Source organism: Erpetoichthys calabaricus, chromosome 16 (assembly GCF_900747795.2).
Source record: "Erpetoichthys calabaricus chromosome 16, fErpCal1.3, whole genome shotgun sequence".
NCBI classification, from domain to species: Eukaryota; Metazoa; Chordata; class Cladistia; order Polypteriformes; family Polypteridae; genus Erpetoichthys; species Erpetoichthys calabaricus.
The window spans coordinates 48,275,248-48,299,774 of NC_041409.2; the positions used below are offsets into that span (position 1 = coordinate 48,275,248).

The 24,527-nt window shown below is 40.7% G+C and overlaps 1 protein-coding gene across 3 annotated transcripts in view; it reads left to right on the forward strand.

The window, feature by feature from the left end:
• map3k9 (mitogen-activated protein kinase kinase kinase 9) overlaps positions 1-24,527 on the forward strand; it is a 154,069-nt gene that overhangs the window by 37,619 nt on the left and 91,923 nt on the right. For all 3 annotated transcript variants that reach the window (XR_007933655.1, XR_007933656.1, XM_051919913.1), the window contains exon 3: positions 14,195-14,375. Coding sequence is in view for 1 of the 3 variants with exons in the window: in XM_051919913.1 (XP_051775873.1) it covers positions 14,195-14,375 (181 nt within the window). In the remaining 2 variants the exon portion in view is untranslated. The remainder of the gene's footprint in view (positions 1-14,194; positions 14,376-24,527) is intronic.

A 24,527-nucleotide genomic window follows, 5' to 3' on the forward strand; every position in this document is an offset into this window, starting at 1 on the left:
TCCACAGAGCAGTTAGTTCTGTGGTCGCAGCTCAGTTGTGCACAACGATCCCCAAACAGGAAGATTGTTTAAAAAAAAAAAAAAAATTCTTTCTTTGAACTTTTCTCATACTGTTTTTTTGTTTTCGGTGGTTTTCAGCGATACCTTTTGCTTACTGCTCCTCAACATTTGAAAAACATCCATTGCAATTTAACTCACTGTCACCCTCTTATAGAAACGGCAGACACGAAAAAATAACAGTTCATATTAGAAAAAAACTTTGCAGCTCTCGATTGCGGCAAAAAGAAAGAAGACATTGCCAGTGAATTTGGAATTTTGCCATCGATACTGTCAACTTTCTTGAAAAAATCTTGGGTTGCAAATGTATGCGAACTTCTGCATTTGAAGACGTCGAAAAAGCCGTTTTTATGTGGTTAAGTGATGCTCGTTCAAGAAGCATTCCTATTAATGCAGCACTCTTTCAAGAAAATGTGAGGTTTCTAAACTCTCTTGGGACCTCCCACAACTGAACAACATGTCGAAGAGCATCCCGAAGTGTGATCACCACGTCTGTGGAAGACTGTTTATATGTTGCCAGAGGGCAACAGCAGGCTCACAGCCCTGCTGCGTCTCTTCGCCAAAGCAAACTCGATGGGTAATGCAGGGAACAGTATTACTTGGCCACTAACCTAGCCACAACCCTGCCTGTCTGCTGTGTCTGTTTATAGGAGAGTGGCAGATCTCGCTACAATAAATAACCGTGCTGTTCCTGTTTCAAGCTGAAATAAAGCTGGTTTTGCTAAAGTACTGAGATTCAGCCTCATGTTTTGGGGTGTAAGACAGCGACTTGTAGTGCGACCCCGATCTTTTAGGATTCGCTTCTGTGGCGCCTCACTGCACCGCTGTGAGCTTGCTGTTGCCGTGCCCCGGCAACAGACAAACAATCCTCCACAGACGCGGCAATCACGCTTTGGGACGCACTTCAGGGTGACGTTCCTGTTGGGTGGGGTGGGAGGGGGGGATTATACAGTTTCTTGTATTTGTTAGTTTTCGCATACCCCTTGGGGTCAGAGTGCAGGGTCAGCCATTGTACAGCGCCCCTGGAGCAATTACAGGTTAAGGGTCTTGCTCAAGGGCCCAGCAGAGTAGGATCTCTTTTGGCAGTGATGGGGATTCGAACCGGCAACCTTCTGGACACCAGCACAGATCCTTAGCCTCAGAGCCACCACACACGTGTGCGTGCGTGCGTGCGTGTGTGTTTGTGTGCGTGTATGTGTGTGTGTATATACATCTATACTAATAAAAGGCAAAGCCCTCACTGACTCACTCATCACTAATTCTCCAACTTCCCGTGTAGGTAGAAGGCTGAAATTTGGCAGGCTCATTCCTTACAGCTTACTTACAAAAGTTAAGCAGGTTTCATTTCAAAATTCTACGCGTAACAGTCATAACGGTCGACAACGTCCGCCATGTTAAACTTACTTATTTATGGCCCCATCTTCACGAAATTTGGTAGGCGGCTTCCCTGCGCTAACCGAAACCGATGTACGTACTTATTTCGGTGGTATGATGCCACTGTCGGCCGAAATTCTACGCGTAACGGTTATAACGGTCGACAACATTCGCCATGTTAAACTTTCTTATTTATGGCCCCATCTTCACGAAATTTGGTAGGCAGCTTCCCTGCGTTAACCGAAACCCATGTACGTACTTATTTCGGTGGTATGACGCCACTGTCGGCCGCCATATTGAACTTTCCAACGGTCTTTGTTACTTATGGGCCCATCTTCAAGAAATTTGGTACGCAGGTTCCCAACGCTAACTGAATCCTACTTACGTACATATATACGTCCATTGCCTGTAGCTCGGTCACCGTGTGACGCGGCGTTGGGTCCCCCATCCCCACGCCTCCCACGTAGTTGGCTGCCTGCCTATATAAGGCCGTCCATTGCTCCGGTCTCTTCATTCCCTTCCTTGCTTCGCCACGGTATTCACGTCTCCCTGCTGATAACTGCAGCCTTTTTATTTAATCCACGGCTTCTCCGCTCTTTTATTGTTTGTTTATTTCGATTATAGTTATTGTGTGGGTATTTTAGACTTAGTTTACATTATTCACATACCCATTTCCTTTATCGTTCCAACCGTACCCCCACTAACATGTCTATAGAGGTGATCACCATCAATCAAAGAACTGTCACTTACCGAGTGGTTTCCATGCCCGGAGATGGCGCCTGCCTTTTCCATTCTCTTTGTTACATATTGCACGGCCATATCAGGCTCTTTCTTGATATCCGGAAGAACATCGTGTCTTATGTATTGAATGACTGGGACAGGTTCAAGGTGTGGACTGATGATGGTACAGAAGATAATTATACTACACAGGAGCTCTATAAGAGTGAAATGCTTAAGCCCTTCACCTATGGTTCTGCATGTGAGTTGATGGCTGCAGCTGTATTGTTCGGTTGTCGCTTTCAAGTGTACCGAAATGGCCAAATATTTTACACCTTTGGACAACCGCCAATGACTCTTACAAAGCCTTCTTCAAAATGTTTACCCCAATCTACGAAATCTCCACGAAAACGACGTGTCATGGTTGAGGGAGAGAGCTATCCTGACACCAAGAAATGACATGACTACGACTATAAACCACATTTTACTTCAAGAACTACCTTCTCAACCGAAAACATATCAGTCTGTGGATTCAGTTGTAGAAGTGGAAGACGCGGTGCACAATCCGGTAGAGTTTCTCCACACTCTGAATCCTCCAGGCACTCCTGAGCATAATCTAATTTTGAAGGTTGGGGCACCAATAATGTTACTGAGAAACTTACAGCCACCGAAACTTTGTAACGGCACGAGACTTCAGGTCATGTGTCTGCAAAAGAACCTAATTGAGGCAACTATTTTTATTGGCAGTGGCTCAGGGGAGAGAGTTTTTATTCCTCGCATCCCCGTTATACCCTCTGATCTCCCATTTCAATTCAGACGCCTCCAATTTCCAGTAAGGCTCTGCTTCGCAATGACAATTAATAAGTCTCAGAGACAGACCCTACAAAAGGTCGGCATTGATTTGAGGCAAGATTGCTTTTCACATGGCCAACTGTACATTGCATGCTCAAGAGTAAGCTGAGCGCTCAGCTTGGTCATATTACAACCGGTGGGCCGAACTGACAACGTGGTATACAAACAGAAAGATCCTTAACAAATAATTATTGGTATATTTTCCCTCAGTTTAAAAAGGTTTACTTTTCTTCTTAATAAAAATTTTAACACTACTTTGCCGCTGCGAAGCGCGGGTATTTTGCTAGTACAGTGGAACCTCGGTTTGTGAGTAACTTGGTTTGGAACCTCGGTTTGCGAGTAACTTGGTTTATTAGTGTTTTGCAAGATGAGCAAAAATATTTAATAAATTTTGATTTGATAAACGAGCGAGGTCTTGCAGTACGAGTAGTATGTATACTCTTTGTCTGCTGAGCATCATGTGATCACAACTGAGCTGATGGTTCTTCACTCTCTCGCTGCGGGATTGTGGGCAATCGTCTCCTATTCTCCGTCTGAGTCGCCATGCCTCACTCATAGTAAACATCCGTACGAGCATATACTGTTTACTACAACATTAGCATTGTGACTGTGTGTGCGCGCACTTGTACATGTGTGTGTGCTCGCTCGCGCACACATGTGTGTGTAAGTGTGTGCTCGCGCGCGCTGTGATGTGCGAGTCCCCGTCTTGCACACTAAAACACAAAGCTGAGTCTCAGGACTTTACACAAAGCTGAGTCTCAGGACTTTAGCAACACTAGCTTTATTCAGCTTGAAACAAACACAGCAGTCAGGCAGGGCCCTGCGCATTTATAATGTTCCTTGTTCCTTGTATCACCCATCGACGGCAGGCGCTTATAGCATGTCCGTGATCTTTTTGGATTCACTTTTACGGCAAACTGCTACAGTGCTGGGAGACTGCGATTGCTTTGGGACGCTCTTCCACATGTCGTCCCGTTGGGTGGAATCCCACAAGAGTTTAGAAACTCACATACACCAGCCATGATTCTTTTCAAAGGTAAAGTGCAGGTTAACTTGTTTTATGTATTTTTACTTTATATTTTGTATTAATCATTTTTATATAAATAGTTTTGGGTTGTGGAACAAATCATCTGAGTTTCCATTATTTCTTATGGGGAAATTCACTTTGATATTCGAGTGCTTTGGACTATGAGCACGTTTCCGGAACGAATTATGCTTGCAAACTGAGGTTCCACTGTATGTGTATATATAAATATACACACACACACACACGAGGGGGAGTCAAATTAAAGTTAGAAACTGGGATTTATTAGAAAATGGAACAAACGTCAATAAAACTGGTAAGATCATTTTTCACTGTAGTCTCCATCCTTTAAATGCACTTGTGCCACTTGTCTGGAAGTGCCTGGATCCCAGCTCTTACCATTATAATGATTAATAGGATACATAAGAAATAGCTTGCTCTCTTTCTTTCCCCTCCCATTTGGCCTACCCAAGTGAGGCTAAACCACACTTTACAAAGTCCCAGTCCTCTGACATACATAGAGACGGAGCATGTCCAAAACAAAACAAGCCCCCCAGCAGCGGTGCATGAGGATTAAAATAAAGATATCTATTGACCATACAGTCCAAATACTATAAACATGTAATCTTAAACAGTTTGAGAAAGTAACCCCAGGGAATGATGTTAAACAGTAGACCTGGATAAGCAGATAACTTTTGATAGTAAGCCCTAATACAATGAACCAAGGGTATAATGTTAAACAGTCCACTATGAAGAAAAAAGAAAAAAAAATCCACATACATACATACGCTCCTATAATTTTAATTAAAACATAAAAAATAGCAGATAAGGAAATAGAATATTTATTTATTTATAGCTCTTGTACTACCAAAAAGAATATCATAAATATGACCGTTATTTTCTGTTCACATTAATGAGAAAGGAAACCACCTTTAGCTTGCTACAAATGAATGCTTAACACTTAATCGGAACCCTAAATCGGAAGTAAATTGGGGTCTGAGATTCCAGAGTTAGCAGCGTTTATAAACCTGTTCTTAGTACAACTGTAGATCTAAAAGCAGGAAATGGGGGTTTGTGGTGGGTAAGCTGTCCTGTTTAGTAATAATGATACAAGGTAAGCATTTATCATTACAAATAGGCTGATCGTGGAATTAACTTGTAAAAACTGACTTGCTTGTTTGGGAGTGAAGTTCCTTATATTTTTTAACTGTTCAGATTATCTAATGGATGTACTTTCTGTAGAAGTAGGCTTGTTCCAATAACCCATATCATTGACAATCGATGATTAATTACTTGTAGTTCCAAAGGGCATTACTTTGCTGTTGATTTAAACTACTTGATTGAACACTTCATCAATAGTTTTTGCATCAAGCAATTGAATCTCAGTTGTATGCAGGTACCTTGTAAACACTTTGTACATGTATTACATGTCTTTAGCAAACACATACAAATCTGATTACATTTTATCACATTGTTCCAAATTGACAATCTGATAATTTTCAATCTGGTGGGTTTTAACATGATGGATGTGTCAGTTCAATATACATTCAGTGTACTTCTGCTGATCATGATAGTAAGTGCCCATGTAAGAAGCCGTATGTTATCAGGACAAGACAGGAGAGGTATAGGAAGTTCTATAATGCTGCTAGTGTGATGTAGTTAGTCTGGATTCTCAAACAGATTTGACACGGGAGCAATAAAGATTGGGCTTGGATCATTCAATGCTAGCAAGTGGATGTCCAGTGTTTTATGTTTCACTTCACACTTTTCTGTATTTGCCAAAGACTGCAGCTGCTAAGAAGCACAGACGTGAGATTTCAAACTTGTGTACCTATTAGAAAGCATATCACAGTGGTGTTTATGCATCTTAGATAGATAAATAGATACTTTATTAATCCCCAAGGGGAAATTCTCATTCTCCAGCAGCAGCATACTGATAAAAACTAATGTGATAAATACACAGTGCAAGTTAAAAAGTGCAAGGTGGAGAGTGCAAGGCAAGTATAACAGTCAATAACATTGTATAATGTTACCGTTTAAGCCCAGTGGAATTGAAGAGTCGCATAGTGTGGGGGAGGAACAATCTCCTCAGTCTGTCAGTGGAGCAGGACAGTGACAGCAGTCTATCACTGAAGCTGCTCCTCTGTCTGGAGATGATACTGTTCAGTGGATGCAGTGGAATCTCCATGATTGACAGGAGCCTGCTCAGCGCCTGTCGTTGCGCCACAGATGTCAAACTGTCCAGCTCCATGCCTACAATAGAGCCTGCCTTCCTCACCAGTTTGTCCAGGCGTGAGGCGTCCCTCTTCTTTATGCTGCCTCCCCAGCAAACCACTGCGTAGAAGAGGGCGCTCGCCACAACCGTCTGATAGAACATCTGCAGCATCTAATTGCAGATGTTGAAAGACACCAGCCTTCTAAGGAAGTATAGTTGACTTTGTCCTCTCTTGCATCAGTATTGGCAGTCCAGTCCAGTTTATCATCCAGCTGTACTCCCAGGTATTTATAGGTCTGTACCCTCTGCACACAGTCACCTCTGATGATCACAGGGTCCAGGAGGGGCCTGGGCCTCCTAAAATCCACCACCAGCTCCTTGGTTTTGCTGGTGTTCAGGTGTAGGTGGTTTGAGTCGCACCATTTAACAAAGTCCTTGATTAGGTCCCTATACTCCTCCTCCTGCCCACTCCTGATGCAGCCCACGATAGCAGTGTCGTCAGCGAACTTTTGCATGTGGCAGGACTCTGAGTTGTATTGGAAGTCCGATGTATATAGGCTGAACAGGACTGGAGAAAGTACAGTCCCCTGCGGCGCTCCTTTGTTGCTGACCACAATGTCAGAACTGCAGTTCCCGAGACGCACATACTGAGGTCTGTCTGTAAGATAGTTCACAATCCATGCCACCAGGTATGAATCTACTTCCATCTCTGTCAGATTGTCCCTAAGGAGTAGAGGTTGGATGGTGTTGAAGGCGCTAGAGAAGTCCAGAAACATAATTCTTACTGCACCACTGCCTCTGTCCAAGTGGGAGAGGGATCGGTGTAGCATATAGATGATGGCATCCTGTGCTACCTTTAAGACCTTATCCAGTCTTTTAGCAATAAGCCAGCCATCAGTAATCCAAGTGTACTTGGGAAGTTTGTTGTGACTTCTGATCAGCTTTGAAAGAATTGAAGGGCGACTTTTTTTTTTTTGCATGGTTTTGAAAGTTTTGTGCAGTGATGCAATTAATATGCAATTTGTATTTTGTGAAAAAATAAGAATGTAATGTGCACAATGACTTAGATTCTGGCAATACCCATAAAAATTGCATTAATGACACCTTGGAACATGGCTAGTGCATTTGCCTAAGTATTCATAATGCCCAGCCATGGTACTCAGTTCTGCAAATTCAAATGGCATTTCAATTATTTATTTTTTTTCCCAAGAATTATTATTACATTCCCTTCAAGATAAATATAAATATGTCCCCTTTGTAAGGAATCTCCAGGAAACAGTTGAATAGAACAGTCATACTTGTGATGTGGGAGTTATTCTAGAAACTTCTGCTTCCCAAACACATCGGAAAAAGTACATATTCATATAATTTTGTCAGTCATATAGTGTGTTTATGTGCTCTTTAATAACCCATTTTTTCTTAGATACCCCATTTCTAAAATGCCATTTAAACTATATTCTGGTTAAAGAAATCGGGATATTGGTCTCTGAGAAACCAGGTTAAAACATGTAGATTTCTGTGCGAGCTATTTGACCATGTAAACCCTTAACCAGCTTACAGTTATGGATTTTGCAGTCTGTGCATGCCCGTTGCCATTTGTTCAGCTTCGCTCACGCTTACAGCAGCCACAGGTGGAAGCATCCACAAGATAATTTCCTGTGGCTAACGCTTAGGAGATCACATTTCTTCTACTGGTTGAAGTAATCTGTCTCTGTTTCAGAAATCACTAAATTTATGTTCATTAGTTAAACATACAATGCTAAGCCAACAACCTTGGGAGTAGTGTTAAGGTTAATACACTAAGTGTAATGTGCTTTAGGTAGTCCGATTACTTTTTTGAAAGTAACAAGTCACCTAACGCAATACTTATTTAAATAAAATACCTGCATTATTATTATCCCGGCAGCACTGACCTTTGCAGGGTTTAATCGCACAACCAGGCATTTAAAAAGTATGTTATGTGCAATCCTGTAACATAAACCAATAAGGTGTCAGTTTTAAACCAGCCATTTGTTATACATATGTAGTGAAGAACTATATAAATGTAAAGATTTATTATTTATTATATGTTGAAACAGTGCAATCAGGTTACGCAGCAGCCAGTGTTCCTAATGTTCATCGGAGGCTCAGGTCATCAATGTGAAAAGGGTATGGATGTTATTTACCTCACAGCAAATGGAGGACTAAATGTATTTATAAAAGGCAAGAAAATGTAATGGGCTTCATGCTTGTTTTCAGATTCACTGCGGCCGCTGCTGCTGATGATGTTTAACTTTTTTTTTTTTCCAGAATTTAATGATGTCATAGTGTTTTGCCAAACGAGAACTTCAAAAGTGTATTGATGTATGTAAGTGGAGGTTTTTGGTTTCAACCTTTAACCGTGTTTCTCACCTTTGTCATGGTTTTGTTCGTGCATGTAAATACACTCGTACAAGAAGTTTATAATGGGTCTAATAATCTCTTTAATATACAGTACTAATTAATTTCCCCAGGACTCTGCTTCCCTGCTTTTCCAATGAATGGATATGAAAACTTTGCTAACCATGGAAAGCTTAAACTATTTTTTTAATATGAACAACTTGTTTGTAATTGAAGATGTGAGTTCCAAAATCTGCTAATTACACCTTTTGGTAAAATTTAGTGAGTACGTGATTGTGACTTTTCATGCAGTTGGTCATGTGCCGAAAATATGTTTGAGCTTCAAAACCTGCTAATTGCAACAGTATAGCGCTATAGTTTTAGGAATTTAGTTTCAAAATCTGTTTACGGACCCAGATTTTCCTATTAATCTCCAAAATTTATCTTTTGTACTTAGCTGATTTTGGAACTGAGCTCTTCAATTGTAATGGTGAAGAAAGAGAGCTTGGATTGATCCACAGTCGATTGGACCTCTGTCCACAGTGGCTATTCTTAAAAGAAATTTTAGTGGTATTTTATGGACCATTAACTTATTTAATCCCTGAGCTAGTGAAAATTCTCCACGGAGCTGAAATCAATTAAAGCCCAGCTACCTCACAAAGTGAGTGCAATAGAAGCTCTGGCCCAACATCTTGGAGGTCTAAAGTTCAGATAACACTGTTCTGCACCAAAAAAAGCAGTGTGCTTTATAGATTTCGGTGTGCTCAATCCATTTCTGAAATTGGAATTTTTCTACTACAAACTGTTTCCGTGAGATATCGGATACAGCAAAAAACATTTTGAAAATGTATTTATTTACAGTGGAACCTCGGTTCACGACCATAATTTGTTCCAAAACTCTGGTCGTAAACCGAAGCAATTTCCCCCATAAGATTGTATGTAAATACAATTAATCCGTTCCAGACCATATGAACTGTATGTAAATATATTTTTTTTAAAGATTTTTAAGCACAAATATAGTTAACTACACCATAGAAAGCACATTGTAATAGTGAACTAAATGTAAAAACACTGAATAACACTGAGAAAACTTTGAACAACGGAGAAAACTAACATTGCAAGAGTTCGCACTATAGCCTTACGACCCGATTGCTGTTAACACTTATTTTAAATGAGTTTTAAGCACAGGGGCGAAAAAAAACAGAACATTTGAACAAATCCGAACTTTATTTAAAAACCAACCACAAGCAACCAAGAAAATAACATTGCAGGAGTTCACGCTAATAGCCTTACAACCCGATCGCTGTAAACACTTAATTAAAAAAGAGTTTTAAGCACGGGGGGAAAAAAGGAACATTTGAAAAATCTGCAATTTAATAAACAACCAAGAAAAGTAACATTGCAACAAATCACGCTACGAACCACTCGCTGTAAACACTTTTTTTTAATGAGTTTTAAGCACAGGGAAAAAAATGAACATTTGAAAAAAGAGAAAAGTAACATTGCAACAATTTGTATCGGTCGACCGGAATATGTGTTTGTACCTGTAAGTTTGTACCTTTTCCCATATCTGTTTTAGTGGTATGCCTTTATGTTTAGGGCTGGCCCTTTATACAGAGGGAGGGGAGCACCTGGCTTGGAGGGCCAACAGACTGGACGGGGAGGAGCTATCCGTATGTAAATAGGTGGCGGGAAAAAAGAAAAGAGAAACTAGGAGAGAGGAGGAGGCCATAACAGGAAAAGGCACGAGGGAAAGGATTAACACCTCTTGGATATCGTCAGGTGAACCCAGGTTCATTGCCAGTCAAATTATTTTTACTTTCGGGATGAAGGCATACGGGAGAGGACTTGACGGGCCAGCACAAGGAACGGTTAATCAGAACATTTCCCGGATTAAGAGATATGGTCGGCGCCTCATTCCCCATTACAGACTGAGCTCAACGCTGCCATACAGTTAAGACTTCAAAAACTATAAATCCATTGTTTTTTTTTTGTGTTTCCATTTGCTCAAATCTTTATTGGTAATGTATGTTTTCAAGTATTTGTGTCGTGATTTGTGAGGGGTAGGGAAGCGCTACAGCACGATAGTATGTATATAAGGTTTTTTTTGTTGTTGTCACAGTGATAATGTGTATTGTCTTTCAATAATCATTTGACTTGACCCTGCTTTCACTGGTGTGCCTGCATAATTGTAGTGGTGTAGTAAAAAAGTAGTGTTGGTCACTCGCGCCCTGGATTATTTATTTTCTTTTTTCTTTTTGCTGCCTCTCAAAGAGGGCAGCGCGTATTATAATCGTGCCGGATCTGAGAGCGGTATAAATTCACGCTACAAACCGAAAAATGAACATTTGAAAAATCCATAATACAAAAACTAACCATAAACCACCAAGAAAACTAACCTTGCATGAGTCGAGTTCTGGCATGAAGTGAGGAGGAACTGGGTGGAGAACAATCCGGTCTCATCACAGTTGAAGACTTGTTGTGGGATGTAGTCTTCATCCTCCACTAATTTTCTGAAATTTTTCACAAATTCTTTCGCAGCTTCAGCATCGGAACTAGCAGCCTCTCCATGCCTTATCACACTATGAATGCCACTTCTCTTGCGAAACTTTTCAAACCATCCTCTACTATCCTCGTAAACCGATTTGTACGTGTACCGAGACGTTCGTGAACCGAGGTTCCACTGTATTTATTTTTTTTTTCAACTGATACTTTTCTGAGTACTTCCTCATTCTTACTATTCATTTAGGTGAAAACAAATATAATTTGGTCATGATCATTTTTTTTCTCTTTTCGTATTCTTTCGAAATAAACAGGAATTGATATTTACAAGGCTAGGAAGATGTTTTTCTATTTTCTGGGAGAGAGTTTTTCTGTTGTTTTTAAATGGTTTTTTAGAACTATGCAAGGGTGGGTTGATCCATCCATTGCCTTGACCAGGTAAGGCTATATCATGCTAGACAACTTTTTGCTGTGGGTTTTATGTCAAAGCATTAATTTTCATGATCTTAGTGAATCGAAGGTGTCGGTGGCATACTCCTGTGAAGCCATGTCATTTTCTAACCCACTTAATCCATGCTTGGATTGCGAGGCGGCTAGAGCCTATCCCAGCTAGCACAGGACGCAAGGCAGGAACAAACCTTGGACAAGGGTGCTAGTCCATCGTAGGGCGAACACACACAGATACACACTCACACACCAGCGTCAATTTAGTGTGCCAATTTACGTAACCTGCATGTCTTTGGACAGTGTGAGGAAACTCACGCAAACACAGAGGAAACCTGCAAACTGTACGCAAGTAGGACACAAACCCAGGTCTCCTTACCATGAAGCAGCAGTAAGCCACCGTGCCTCCCACTCCTGTGAAGTCAGTCGCTTATTGTGACATGTCTAATGACTAAAACCAACTAAGTCTGCAACTCGCCTCATTAAAACCAAGCAGGTTTGATTTTTGCTTTAACCGTATAGAAGGGCTATGTGTGCAGGAGAGCTGACAGGCAATGAATACTCATTCAGAAGTACAATGCATAGAATGTAGTGTAATGGATAAGGAACATGTATGTTATGAAACTCCCAGACAGAAGAGAAATTTGCCTTTTTGATATCTCGTGATTTACGTACTAAAACAGAATGGAAGAGGGGAAAAAAATGACAGGGTCTTTGGGTGAACTCGTCATACCTGTTACCAGAACTGGCAATTTGAATAAAGTTAGAGCTCCTAAAATTTGCTGCAATAGCGTTTTGAGAACTCTGGTATCAAGCTGTCTAAAGAGAACTTATAAATTGATGTGTTAACCCTGTACAGTGGTGGCTTCATTATGAAGCATGGGGACTTTGGACCTAACAAATCGCATAGAGTCTTGTCTATCTGATGTCTCATGTTTTAGGTACCATGACAACATATTAAAAAGGGAACAAGAGCAAAGATTGCTGCTAAACTTGTCACAACTCTTAACCCTTTGTACAGTGCCGGCTCCATCCGGCAGCACAGTGGCGCTCAGCCTGTAAAGTAGACGTGGGAAGCAACTTTTCAGACATTTAAATTGACATGATTTGACAATGAGGTCAGCGACTGCTGTCAGCAAATCTGACATACCCCATGAGTAAAAGTTGCAAATGTGACATAGGCTTAAATAAACAGTAAAAGAATACAAACCCTGCATTTACTGAGACAACAAAAGTTACTTGTTTTTACAAATTTTGAGAGTGGTAAAAGTGGAATCAAATATTGCTAACCAACTAAACCCTACGTGTTACTCCTGAGGTTCAAAAGCTCTACCAATGTCTGAGGTTGACAGTTATTTTATTTTTAAAGTCATGCTTTTGTGGAATTGGGAAACTTCTCTGCACAAACAAACTTCTTTTAATTTTTACTACGTTTGTGGAGAATTTAGCTTGATACCACAAAGAATGTTGCTTACTCCACTTGTGGGACAAGAAGGTTACCATTTTTTATGTTGGTTTGAGAAGTGGTGATTGGGATAAAGTTTGGGCTTCTAAAATTTGCTGCAATAATTTTTCGAGAACTCTTAATAGGGTGGCTGTCGATTATGTTCTAATTAAATTTATATATAAAAAATTAATTCTATGTAAAAAATGAATGTGAGCAAATTTGGATTCGCAGCCTTCAAATGTAAGTGTAATCCGAATAATGCAACAGATAAGACGAGTAAATGAAAAGGTATTAAAAAGTGGAAGAACATCATTTTTAAAATGCTTAAATAGTTGGGTTCCTTTGGTATCAGAACTTGACATTCCCAAAAAATTGTCTGCCTCATGGACAGAAGTAGCTGTTTGACAAAAATGGCTCTCATGAAAGGCAAGAACCATAGAACCTGTCTGTGTTCACATCCCAAATGTAGTCAAGTTAAAAACCCAAGAGGTCTTTCGTTTACTGTTTGCTTTGGCCTTTCATTTGTCAGAGGTTTTATATTTATTTATTTATACACACACTCTGGTGAAGTGAATTCAGACTATTGGGGGTTTTCGGGTTAAAATAATAGTTATAAATTGTGAAGTAACAACAATATGTTAAATGTAATAGATATGTAAACAAGAACATGTCCATTTCCCTTTCTTACAATCAAGCCTTGATTCCAAAGCCTTTGGCTGTGTTGAATGACAACATGGTATAATAGATTTATTAAGTTATTCACCATCTCGCTTGTGGATTACTTTCAGATGACATTACCGGCATCACACCTCTACTTGTGACTCTTTAGTATTAACACTGCCTTTAGCCCTTCTGTACTTGGTTCAAATTAACTTGGTGTGTGAGGGAGTACAGAGGTCTGAAAGAAGTAGTAAGAGGGGAGAGAAAGGAATATTAGTGGCCAAAGGTTGCTAACTGAAACTATAAAATTAGCAGTAAAATACTAGAGCTTACTCTAAAACTGTCTTCACACTTCTAATTCTTACCTTTTCTCTTTCTATTTCTTTCCCCTTGTATTTTGCCATACCAACTTCCTGTCATCTGCCCATTTACTCACAATTATGTTGTTGCTGCCATTTTTCCCTTTCCTTTTTCATTTTGTCCCACTTCCACTGTTACCATCCAAAACTACCTGAATACCTAATGTTCATCTCTGGGTGTTCAGTCCTGATCCTGGAAAAAGTGGAGAATGAGGACCTGGGAAACAAGACCCTCAAGATTACAGACTTTGGACTGGCACGAGAATGGCACCGCACTACAAAGATGAGTGCAGCAGGCACCTATGCCTGGATGGCACCTGAGGTCATTCGTTCATCCACCTTCTCAAAGGGCAGTGATGTTTGGAGGTGGGGATTGACACTTTTCATATATCCTCTATTCTAGTGTGTACTACTGATACTGTAGCGATATTTAATAATAGTTTAATGATTATTGTAGTTCAGCTTATTTTACCTTCTGATACTTTATTAAGTCATTACGGTTTGAAATTGTAGTTATATACACTACTGGACATGTTTTAGATCACCCAAATTTTTCCAGTTTTTATACAAGTTTAAGCAATTCAAGACTATTAAATAACCTGAAATAGTACAAAAGTAAAATTGGGGGTGGTAGAGGACTGCCAGAGTTTTAAAAAAGAAAGTTTTGGTTTTCAAAAACTGAAAAATAATGTTATTTTCAGAATTATACAAAAGGCCTTTTTCAGGCAACAAGTAATGGGTTAACAACTGACAGCTGTTCTACAGCAGTAGAAGTTTAATGAAGCCTTGATAGTTGATGCAAGCAGTTCCTACAGGTGTCCCCATGTTTGTTGATTACTTAGAAACCCTTTATCTGTATAATAGCTGTGTTGGAACAAACCTGAAACAATATTTGGACAATTTTGCCCTGCAGGAAGTAAGATTTTGCTATCATGATGAGAAAATGGCAATTACTATATATATTCGTGTATAAGTCAGCTCTTGAAACCCAAAAAATAAATCATAAAATCAGACCCTGACTTATAAGCCCATTTTTTTTTTTTTTTTTTAATAACATCTCGTTGCCTCCATCAGTGTGTCAGACGCATCAAATTTTGTTACAGCAGCGCAGTTACCAATTTCTTTCGCCAGATCAACAACGTTTAATTTCAGACCAGCTTCATATTTTCTTCTGATCAAGCGCTCCATCGTAGATAAAGGATGCTCTTACGATAAAGGTGTATGATGGTGTGAGATACAAAAAACCGTGCAAACGTTGCTTCGAAATAGTTTGGGTATTACTGTGTGGTCACGTAGGCACAATACATAGAAAATAAAGGCAGTATGCTCCGTGGTTACTCTCTCAGGTGGGCGTTAGCATATCATAATCTCTCGGACCAATAGCGTGACTTTTCCGCATTCGACTTATATGACCAACATTATAAAATATCAGAAATTGTACAGTAAAATCAAGTCCCGACTTATCTGTGGGAGAACATATCCGCAAATATATACGGTAACAAAGAAAGACAGATCATTGTAACTCTTTAGGGAACTTTCTGTGCTTTAATTTGAGAGTACATTGAAACATTTAAACTGTGTAAATTTCAATAAAACCTGGAAAAATTAGGTTGCTCTTTTGGCAATGGATTTCTTACTGCTACTGTCTTCTGTTCACAGTTGAAAATAACACTTGTTATCTTCAACTGTTAAGCAGTGCTTGAAGCTGTAGTTCTGTGAGGTGCCTGTCGCACACACCGTTGACTTTTGGAAACTTGTCTTCCAATTCTTTTGTGGCTTTGGATATGACAAGCCTTTTACTGTCAAAAGTTTACTCCAGTTTCCGAGTTCCTTTCAATGGTGTAGTTAACTGTATTTGGAATTCTTTGGAATTTCTCTAAAAGAAGGACCTACTGTTATAATGGTCTGTATGACATCTTGTGTTAGTTACCTTTTTCTCACCATTATGATAACAACATGCAGTGCATTTTTAACAGATAGGGGGTTTGTAAGTAATCAATAAAATTTAAAAACTTGGGACACTTGGTGGGAATTGCTTATATAAACAAAGTTTTATTAACTTTCATTGCCACAGGAATGCTTTAACTTGTTAACCCATTACCTGTTCCCTGAAAAGGCCTTTTTGTATAACTGATTATTTTTCAGTTTTTGGTAACAAACTTTTTTTTTTTTTTTTGAAAATTGTGGCAATTTACTTATTACTTTTAAGGTTATTCATTGGAGTAGAACTGCTTAAATAAAAAGAAAACTAAAAAAAATGTCATACAACTTATTTTTCTTCTAAAATTTCTACAACTTTTGACTAGCAGTCTAAGTAAATGCCAATGTATAATATATTAAGCTAAGGCCAAACGGCAATGGAGAAAAGAGAACTAAAACTCCACTCCAGTCACTTCTGTTCTTTAAACAAGTAATCTTGTGGGCTTTATTATCATTCAAAAGAAGGCAAGTCAAAGTTGTCCACAGTAGGCAGCAGGCCTTCCAGTCCTCCCTTGTGCATTTTGTAATGTGCTATGATACAAGCTAATGTCTGACTGTAGTAGATTACAATATAATTCTGATTCCAGGTCTGTCACTGAAGTCCTGGAGAATAACTTGGCCATGTGCTAAAAAAAGGACATGAGAGAGGGAAAACCTACTAATAACCAATTTCAACTATTGTCACAAATTTAAAAAAGTGTTATGCATAGCCAAAGTAACAGCCTTTAACAAGAATATGCAGAACCCTAAAAATCCATTTTTTTTTTCCAATTTTTGATCTCTCAGGCTTATAACCAAAATTTGTATAAATTTCATGTTACTACATTTTAGTACCTTGTTTTGGACACATTTTAGGTTGATGAACTTGGATATCACTGCAAACAGTCTTAACTTCATGTGAACATATGAGCATATTTTTCATTCCATTTCATTACCTAATAACAGTACAGAACAGTATAGGATTAGAATATGTAGCTGTAAAAATTAAGAAAATTGACAAATGACAATTGTATTTTCCCCCAAAAGACTACATTTTCTAAGTACTGGATCATGACACTTTTGTAGGTAAACACCACATAACATAGGAGATTGACACCTCCTTGGACAAAGTATATGTTTTAATCTGAATATTCTGGAAGCTGGCAGTACTGTGCATAGTCTCACTGTCCAGCCTGGCTCAATCTCCGAAACTGCTTCATTTGTACATCAGACAGTTCGAATAATTTTGCAGTCACCTTTCTGAAGCTGTAAGAGGGACTCTTTGAATAAACATTGACCTTTAAAAGGGTTGATTCATCCTAACAGTTTCCCCTACATCAAAAGATTACATTATATTACTCTCTTACAGGAAATCTTTTGAGACCAAAGGTTGTTTACTGGATACACAGGCTGTTCCTAGCAAAATAGTTTTACAGGCTGTTCCTAGCAAAATAGTTTTCCTGATCTATGAAAAATGGAGTTAAAAAAATAGTTTGTGTGGATACGGGTTCGTATTTAAATGTTCACATACTCTGTTGTTATAGGTTTTAAGTTCAGTTAAGGTGTAGGCAGCTAAGCCATTTAAGACTTGTGATCTTATAGGCATTAATAAGCTCTAAAAGAGCAAAAGGCGTTTAGTGAATCTGTTCACATTAGTATATGTGAAGTGGAGGATTTTAAACTCTGCACTAAAGTTACATGAAAGGCAGTATAACACATAAGAAATGGAATTGCAGCTGTTTCCTAATTTTAGTTATGATCCTTGCTAGAGATATTTTAAAGTAAACTTAGATTGTATTACCAAATTTTAAACATTGGGAAAAAAAATGCTAGTATGCCTCTGTCCAGACATTGAGGCACATTGTCTGATCCAGTCTGATTATATTAATGCTCTAAATCAAGGGTGAGCAATGTTTATTCTTGGGGGCAGCAGAGGCTACAGGTTTTTGTTCCAATGCGGTTTCTTAAGTCAAGTCAAGTTAAGTTGGGGAGCATGCACGGGTACAGTGTGTTACCGCACTAACCACAAGACGAAACCGCTCGTGGTAACCCCCAGGCAGACACATGGTCCAGTCCCACCCTCCGGAAATGACCCTCTATCTGCCGCAGCCAGATGTTAAGTGGGGAGACCCCTTGGCCTGGTCCAGCCACTCGGGTCCCCAACAACGAGGATCCTACGAGCTGGATCACTTTTGGGAAAACGTGCCACATGGCCGTAGTGCCGTAACTGATGCTCCCTCACAATGCAGGTAATGTGGCTTATTCGGGACACTATGAGCAACCACTCTTCGACACAAAGTCAAACCAACGGTACCCAAGGATTCTACAGAGAGACACGGTACTGAAGGAGTCCAGTCTTTGTCTCAGGTCACTAAATAGCGTCCATGTCTCGCAACCATTTAGCAAGACAGGAAGCACCAGGACTCTAAAGACTTGGACTTTAGTCCTTTTGCATAGATCTCGGGATCGCCACACTCCCCTTTCCAGCGAACTCATGACCCCCCATGCTCTCCCAATCTGTCTACTGACTTCATAGGAAGAGTCACCAGAGACATTAATGTCACTGCCAGGGTAAGTAAACCTCTCGACAAGGTTGACACACACTCCGCAGACAGACACACTGCTAATGACTGTTCCTAAGAGGTCATTAAAGGCCTGGACCTTGGTTTTTATCCAGGACACTCACAAGCCCAGACACTCAGACTCCTCGTTCAGTCTCTCGAGCGTCCCGATCAGAGCCTCCATTGACTCCAAAAAGATCACAGCATCGTCAGCAAAGTCAAGATCCATTAGTCTTTCTTCACCAACAGATGCCCCACAGTCGCTGGACCCCAAGACTTTGCCCAACACACAGTCCATACAAGGATTGAACAGAGTAGGAGCAGAACACACCCCTGATGAACCCCAGAATTAACCAGGGAAAACAGAGGTTCTGCCTTCACTCTGCACAGCACTCAGAGTACCAGTGTACAGGCTGCTCATGATATCCAGCAACCTCAAGGGGATCCCACAAACCCTCAAGATGTCCCACAGGGCAGCTCAATCAACTGAGTTGAACACTTTACAAAAATCGACCAAAGGCTGCAAAGAAACTCTGCCGATATTCACGTTTGCACTCCATGAAAACCCTCCGTGCCAGGATGCGGTCGATGGTAGACTTCTTAGGCATAAAACCAGTTGCTGGTAAGTGAGCAAGTGATCACGGATCCTATTGAGGACGACCCTAGCAAGGACCTTACCTGGCACTGAGAGTAGTGTTATCCCCCTGTAGATGCTGAAATCCAGGCGATCACCGTTCCCTTTCCAGATAGGGACAAGAAGTTCCGTTTTCCAGTCAGTTGGAATGTTGTTCGTCTCCCAAATTGAAGCAAAGATTGCTTGCATTGCCAAGAGGATAGCATTACATGCCTGGCAGCCTTTCCTCCCCTCAGCTGGTTTCACCACCTGTGCAATCTCAGTGAGATTGGGTTGTTCACAGCTAATTGGAGGATCAGCCTCAAGAATCATGGACCCAGAGATATCCGACATCCTAGCCGGAGGATCAGCTTTGAACAGCTGCTTAAAGTAGCAAGCCCAGTGGGTCACAACAGCAGTGTCCGTTCCATCAGCTGCCTTGACTACGACTCTCCAAAGAACAGATTCGGATGTGTGTAATGCTTTGATTCCTCTGTAAGCAGAAAGTAGGTCGCTAGACTACAGATGGTGTGTCACGTGCTTACTGATTCCTCTGACAAACACTTCCTTGTCTGCACTCGGAGCCCTCGCAGCCGTCCTTCTCAGTTCCCGATACAGACCAGAATTGCCATTGAGCCGTGTGTTGCGAATCCTCTCGATGACTAGGGGGGCTCTGCCCCCTGCTCGCTTCACTCGCCAACCCCTGGTCTTGGGTAACCCGAAATAGATTTGAAAGAGATTATTGTCTGTCCTGGTAATTGTCACATACTGTATGTATCATGTTCACCGTTACAACATCTGTAGGTTAGTTGAGCTAATATTATACCTCCGGTGCCGTGTGTATGTTTCATGTGGTAGTCGTTGTAGTTAGTTGAGCTCTTTCGGTTTTGGTGGTGTATCAGAATTCACTTGTGGTGGTGAGCTATGGTTCAGAAACGCGTTGTAGGCTCCTGCGCTTTCCGTACTATCTCGGGTTTGATTATGCTGTGTGTTGTGGACCTTTGTGGACTCCGCAGTATTTCCCGTTTCACTCTGGGGCAGTGGGCTGAATCCTCTTTATTGTGTGGCTGTGTGGTTAGCTATGGGCGCGTTGCCTCATTTCTTATTTACGTTAGTTGAGCTCCTTCATTATTGAGCTGTGACTCCTTTGTTCTCGGTGGATCAGACTTCGCTCGCTGTCGGCGCCTGCGCACTATGTCTCCTGCGTTCATGGGCATGCCATGTACCTGCGTCCATATCCGGTTTATTCTCGGTTAGTAATATGGATATCCAGAGTGCCCTGTGAGATTAAACCCCTCCTTTTGGGAACACTGGTAACACCAACACAACCCTCAGCAACCTTCAGGGTCATGTCACAGAAGGTCTCCCACATCACATTAGGATCGGCAGTCGCACCCAAATCCGCAAGTTCCTCACACAAACTGTGTGCAAACTCATTAGAAACAGCCTGCTCTTGCAGTCTGGCCAAGTCCAGGCTCGTTTTCCTAGTAGGTGGTAACCTACTGGACCTAGGCTGGATCCTAAGAGTTAGCAACAAGAAGTCCGTGGTCAGAATTTACAAACTGGGCACTTCTATAGGCCCTGCAGTTTTTCAAGAGCCTCCAGTGTCTGCCCACAAGGATGCGATCGATCTTCTTCACCGCACCACCAGTATTGGAGTACCAAAACCAACAATGCGTCTCAGGGCACTGGAACCAGGATCCAGTGATTCACAGCCCCTGACCTTTTCCAAAGTCAAGGAGCATGGAGCCACTTTCACCACGGTCACTAGACCCATGGGGACTGAGACAATCCTCATAGCCAGTCCTGTCAGTGCCAGTGGGTGCATTGAAGTCACCGATAACCAGAGGATTGTCACCTTGTGGGCACCCATCAACCACCTAGCGAAGTTGTGAACAAAATGTCTCCCTCACCGAGACATCACTCACCGTGGTCGGAGCATATACTGAAACAGGCAAGGCACCCAGGGAGTGCCGTAATCTGAATCTCCTAATATGCTCGTTGAAAGGAATGACATTGGACATCATTGGAAGAAACCAATCTGCTACAGCAACAGCTACTCCCCGAGTATGACAGCCTCTCAGAGTGACCAGACCAATAAAAGGTGTATCCACCTACAGAGATCTGGCCAGTCCCAGGTCTGCGCACCCCAGAGACTGCCACCACTGAAATGCAGAGTTTACACAGCTCCTCCGACAGCAGAGGAAGATGATCATCTTGCCAGAGAGATGAGACGTTCCTTGTGTTGCGCCTACCCGATGGGCCGCCTCATATTGGGACCTGAGTGCTACCGTGCAGTGGGCAACGCCTCTGCACCACACCAGTTCCGATCCCCAACAGACCTGACCCCATTGGCCCTCCAACAGTTTCGACTCTTCCGGAAATGGGGCTCCCGAGTGCTTTCCCCCATCCCCAAATTGGAGGACCGCTTGCAGGACCAGATGCAGTTTAACATCATACCCAGTTTCTTACTGAAAAGTTAATTATTGTTGATAGAGCACTTATTGCTCAAGCAATATTGTAATGCTTTATTTTAGATTCCCCACCCTTAATTATTTATTTTTGCTTTTAACAGCTACATTCACTGTTTTTAAATGCTGCTCATTAGCAATAAGATGTAAATGACAAAGGAACCAGTACATGTCCACCTAACTTGCCTCCATTTACACCTGTGCATATGTAGCATGAACTATCTGGTTTAATCAAATATTTGGAAGGAACCTTGAGAGAAAAAAGTGAAGGACTGAGAATAACTCATCCGTTTTAAGGCTTCAGACAGTTTGGATGATGTCCTTGGACAGGAAACAAATCTGTGATTATAAGAATGAACCAACACGCCAAGCCCTGAAATTAAATAAGTTCTGTTATTGGTGGGAATTGGTTTCTGATTAACCAACTGGGTTGGAAGAAATACAGCCACTGTGGACTTCAAGGACCAACGTTGCTCCCCACTGCTCTAAGTGACCCATTTACCACATTATCAAATGTTCATTAAATTCATAATGGTGTTAGTGGTAATATTTTTACATTTTGTAATCTTGCCCAAAATAAAGTTCATCCCTCTCAAGTGTGTTTATCTTGCGTTTTGCAGAATTTGTTTTGTGTTTAAGATCTTGTAACTTTCATCTGAACACAGAGATTAATGATGTACAGATGAAGTATCAGTCAGGTTTATTAATTAAAACATTTGAGTGTTATTAGCCTATGAAATGTAAGCTTAGCGTTCCCTCTGGTTAATAAATATAGTCATCATCAGATATGTAGAAATAAGTTGCTCTTTCTTTGTCTACTAGAATCAAAAATGCTGGCAATGTTTTTAAGTAGTGAAGTTGACATTGTGAACAAAATAGACTGGATAATGAACCTTCCTTGACTTGCTAATGCTTGCATTTTCTCATACGTTTTGCCTGAGTGAACGTATGTACTCTCATATATGTGAGTCGACAACACCCAGCCCCACTCCAAGCTATGGACTGACAGAAGATATATATGGATGAACCAGCATTAGTAGCACAGTTTCAGTCTTTCTTGCAGCAGAAGGTGTGAGTACGTTCATGTGCCATGTTTCGGCCAAGTTGTCATATGGGTTGCTTGGGTATCTTCTCATAATAACTTCAAATTTCATGCGCCTAACCACCCACTAATCTCTAGACCAGAAGTACTGTGGCTATAGAACACAGAAGTGTTTTGAATTCCCCCCCTCCCTTTGTATTTTTTTTTCTTTTCCTCTCATCAGTTTGTTTTTTGTCCTATAAAAAAATATTTTTTCATCACCATGCATCTTTGAGGGTCTTCATCGTTTAGAAATGTAGCCTAGCACTATTGGATTTTGTTTTCTACATTGATTATATACAAGTGATTGCTGTCAATGGATAGATATTCTACTTTCTAATACCCACTGGAATATATAGTTCAACTCAATTCAGTCAATTCTTTTATGTAGCTCTCTTTCTCTCTCTCTCTCTCTCTCTCTCTCTATAGATATATAGATATAGAAAATAAAACTCCAACAGCATTCCACAAGAAAAATAAACTGCTGGGCTTAGAGTTTCATCTGTCACTTATAACAGATAAATGTTATAGTTAAGTTCAAATGACCTAAGCAAAGAGGCTACCCCAGGCATTTTACAATATCATAAGTACAGAAATACCACAATTCCAGGACTTTAGTTAATAATCGGATGTAGATCTACCATTCTCAAAATAGGGATACTAGCAGTAGTACTTTATTTATTCCATTAATTAAACTGCCATTTCCTTCCTTGGCAACCCTAGAATGACACTGTTGCCGCTTTGAGCTCCTGCAAAGTAGTTCCATGTGTTCTCATCTGCCTAATGCAGTAACTGTACATTCATGGCACTGACTTCATTTCACATCCCTTGTGGGATTAGAGGCAACACCATCTGCATTTAATCTTTCCCAACTCCATGAGCCGATCCATGCCAGGATCCTTAAGGAAACTCGCCGTTGCTCATTCACCCAGGCCAATGGATTTTACCTGTGGGGACATAGTTCTTGCATACAGGCAACTTGTCACTAACTTTAGCCCCCACTCCTATTGCTCTACGCTGACTTAGGTCATTGCTGGGTGCTAGCCCTGAATGATACTTTTATGTGGCATTTCTTTTCTCCAGCTTCAAATTTGTTTATAATCTACGTTGTACCTTTCCAAAGATACTTTATTTATTTTTTAAAAAATATACCATTTATGTTACCCGGCTTTGCCCAGGAAATTTTGTCATTGGGCTTCTGTTATAGTGCCATTGGATAGTCAGATGTATCAGAAGCTAAGTACTTTTCTGTATATAATATTTGTATTTTTTTTTTAACTCCTAAATATTGATGCACCAAAACTTCCTTTCTTAGTGTATACCTGCTGCCCTAGATGTACCATCCTGACAGATTTCGGCTTTTTATCTAAACTGGAAATAGTTTTTTTTTTTTTTGTGAGTGAGTTAGTCATAGCATTTTATATATATACTCACTGGCCACTTTATTAGGTACACCTGTTCAACTGTTTGTTAACACAAATATCAAATTAGCCAATGAAATATCAGAAACTCTATGCATTTAGGCATGTAGACATTGTTAAGATGACCCGCTAAAGTTCAAGCCGAGCATCAGAATGGAGAAGGGTGATGTAAGAGACTATGAACGTGGCATGGTTGTTGGTGCCAGATGGGCTGGTCTATGTATTTCAGAAACTGATGATATACTGGGATTTTCATGTACAACCATCTCTAGGGTTTAGAGAATGGTCCAATAAAGGAAAAATGTCCAGTGAGTGGCAGTTCTCTGGGCGAAAATGCCTTGTTGATGCCAGAGTTTAGAGGAGGATTGGTTGAGCCGATATATGCAAGAGTAACCCACATACTGTTCGAACC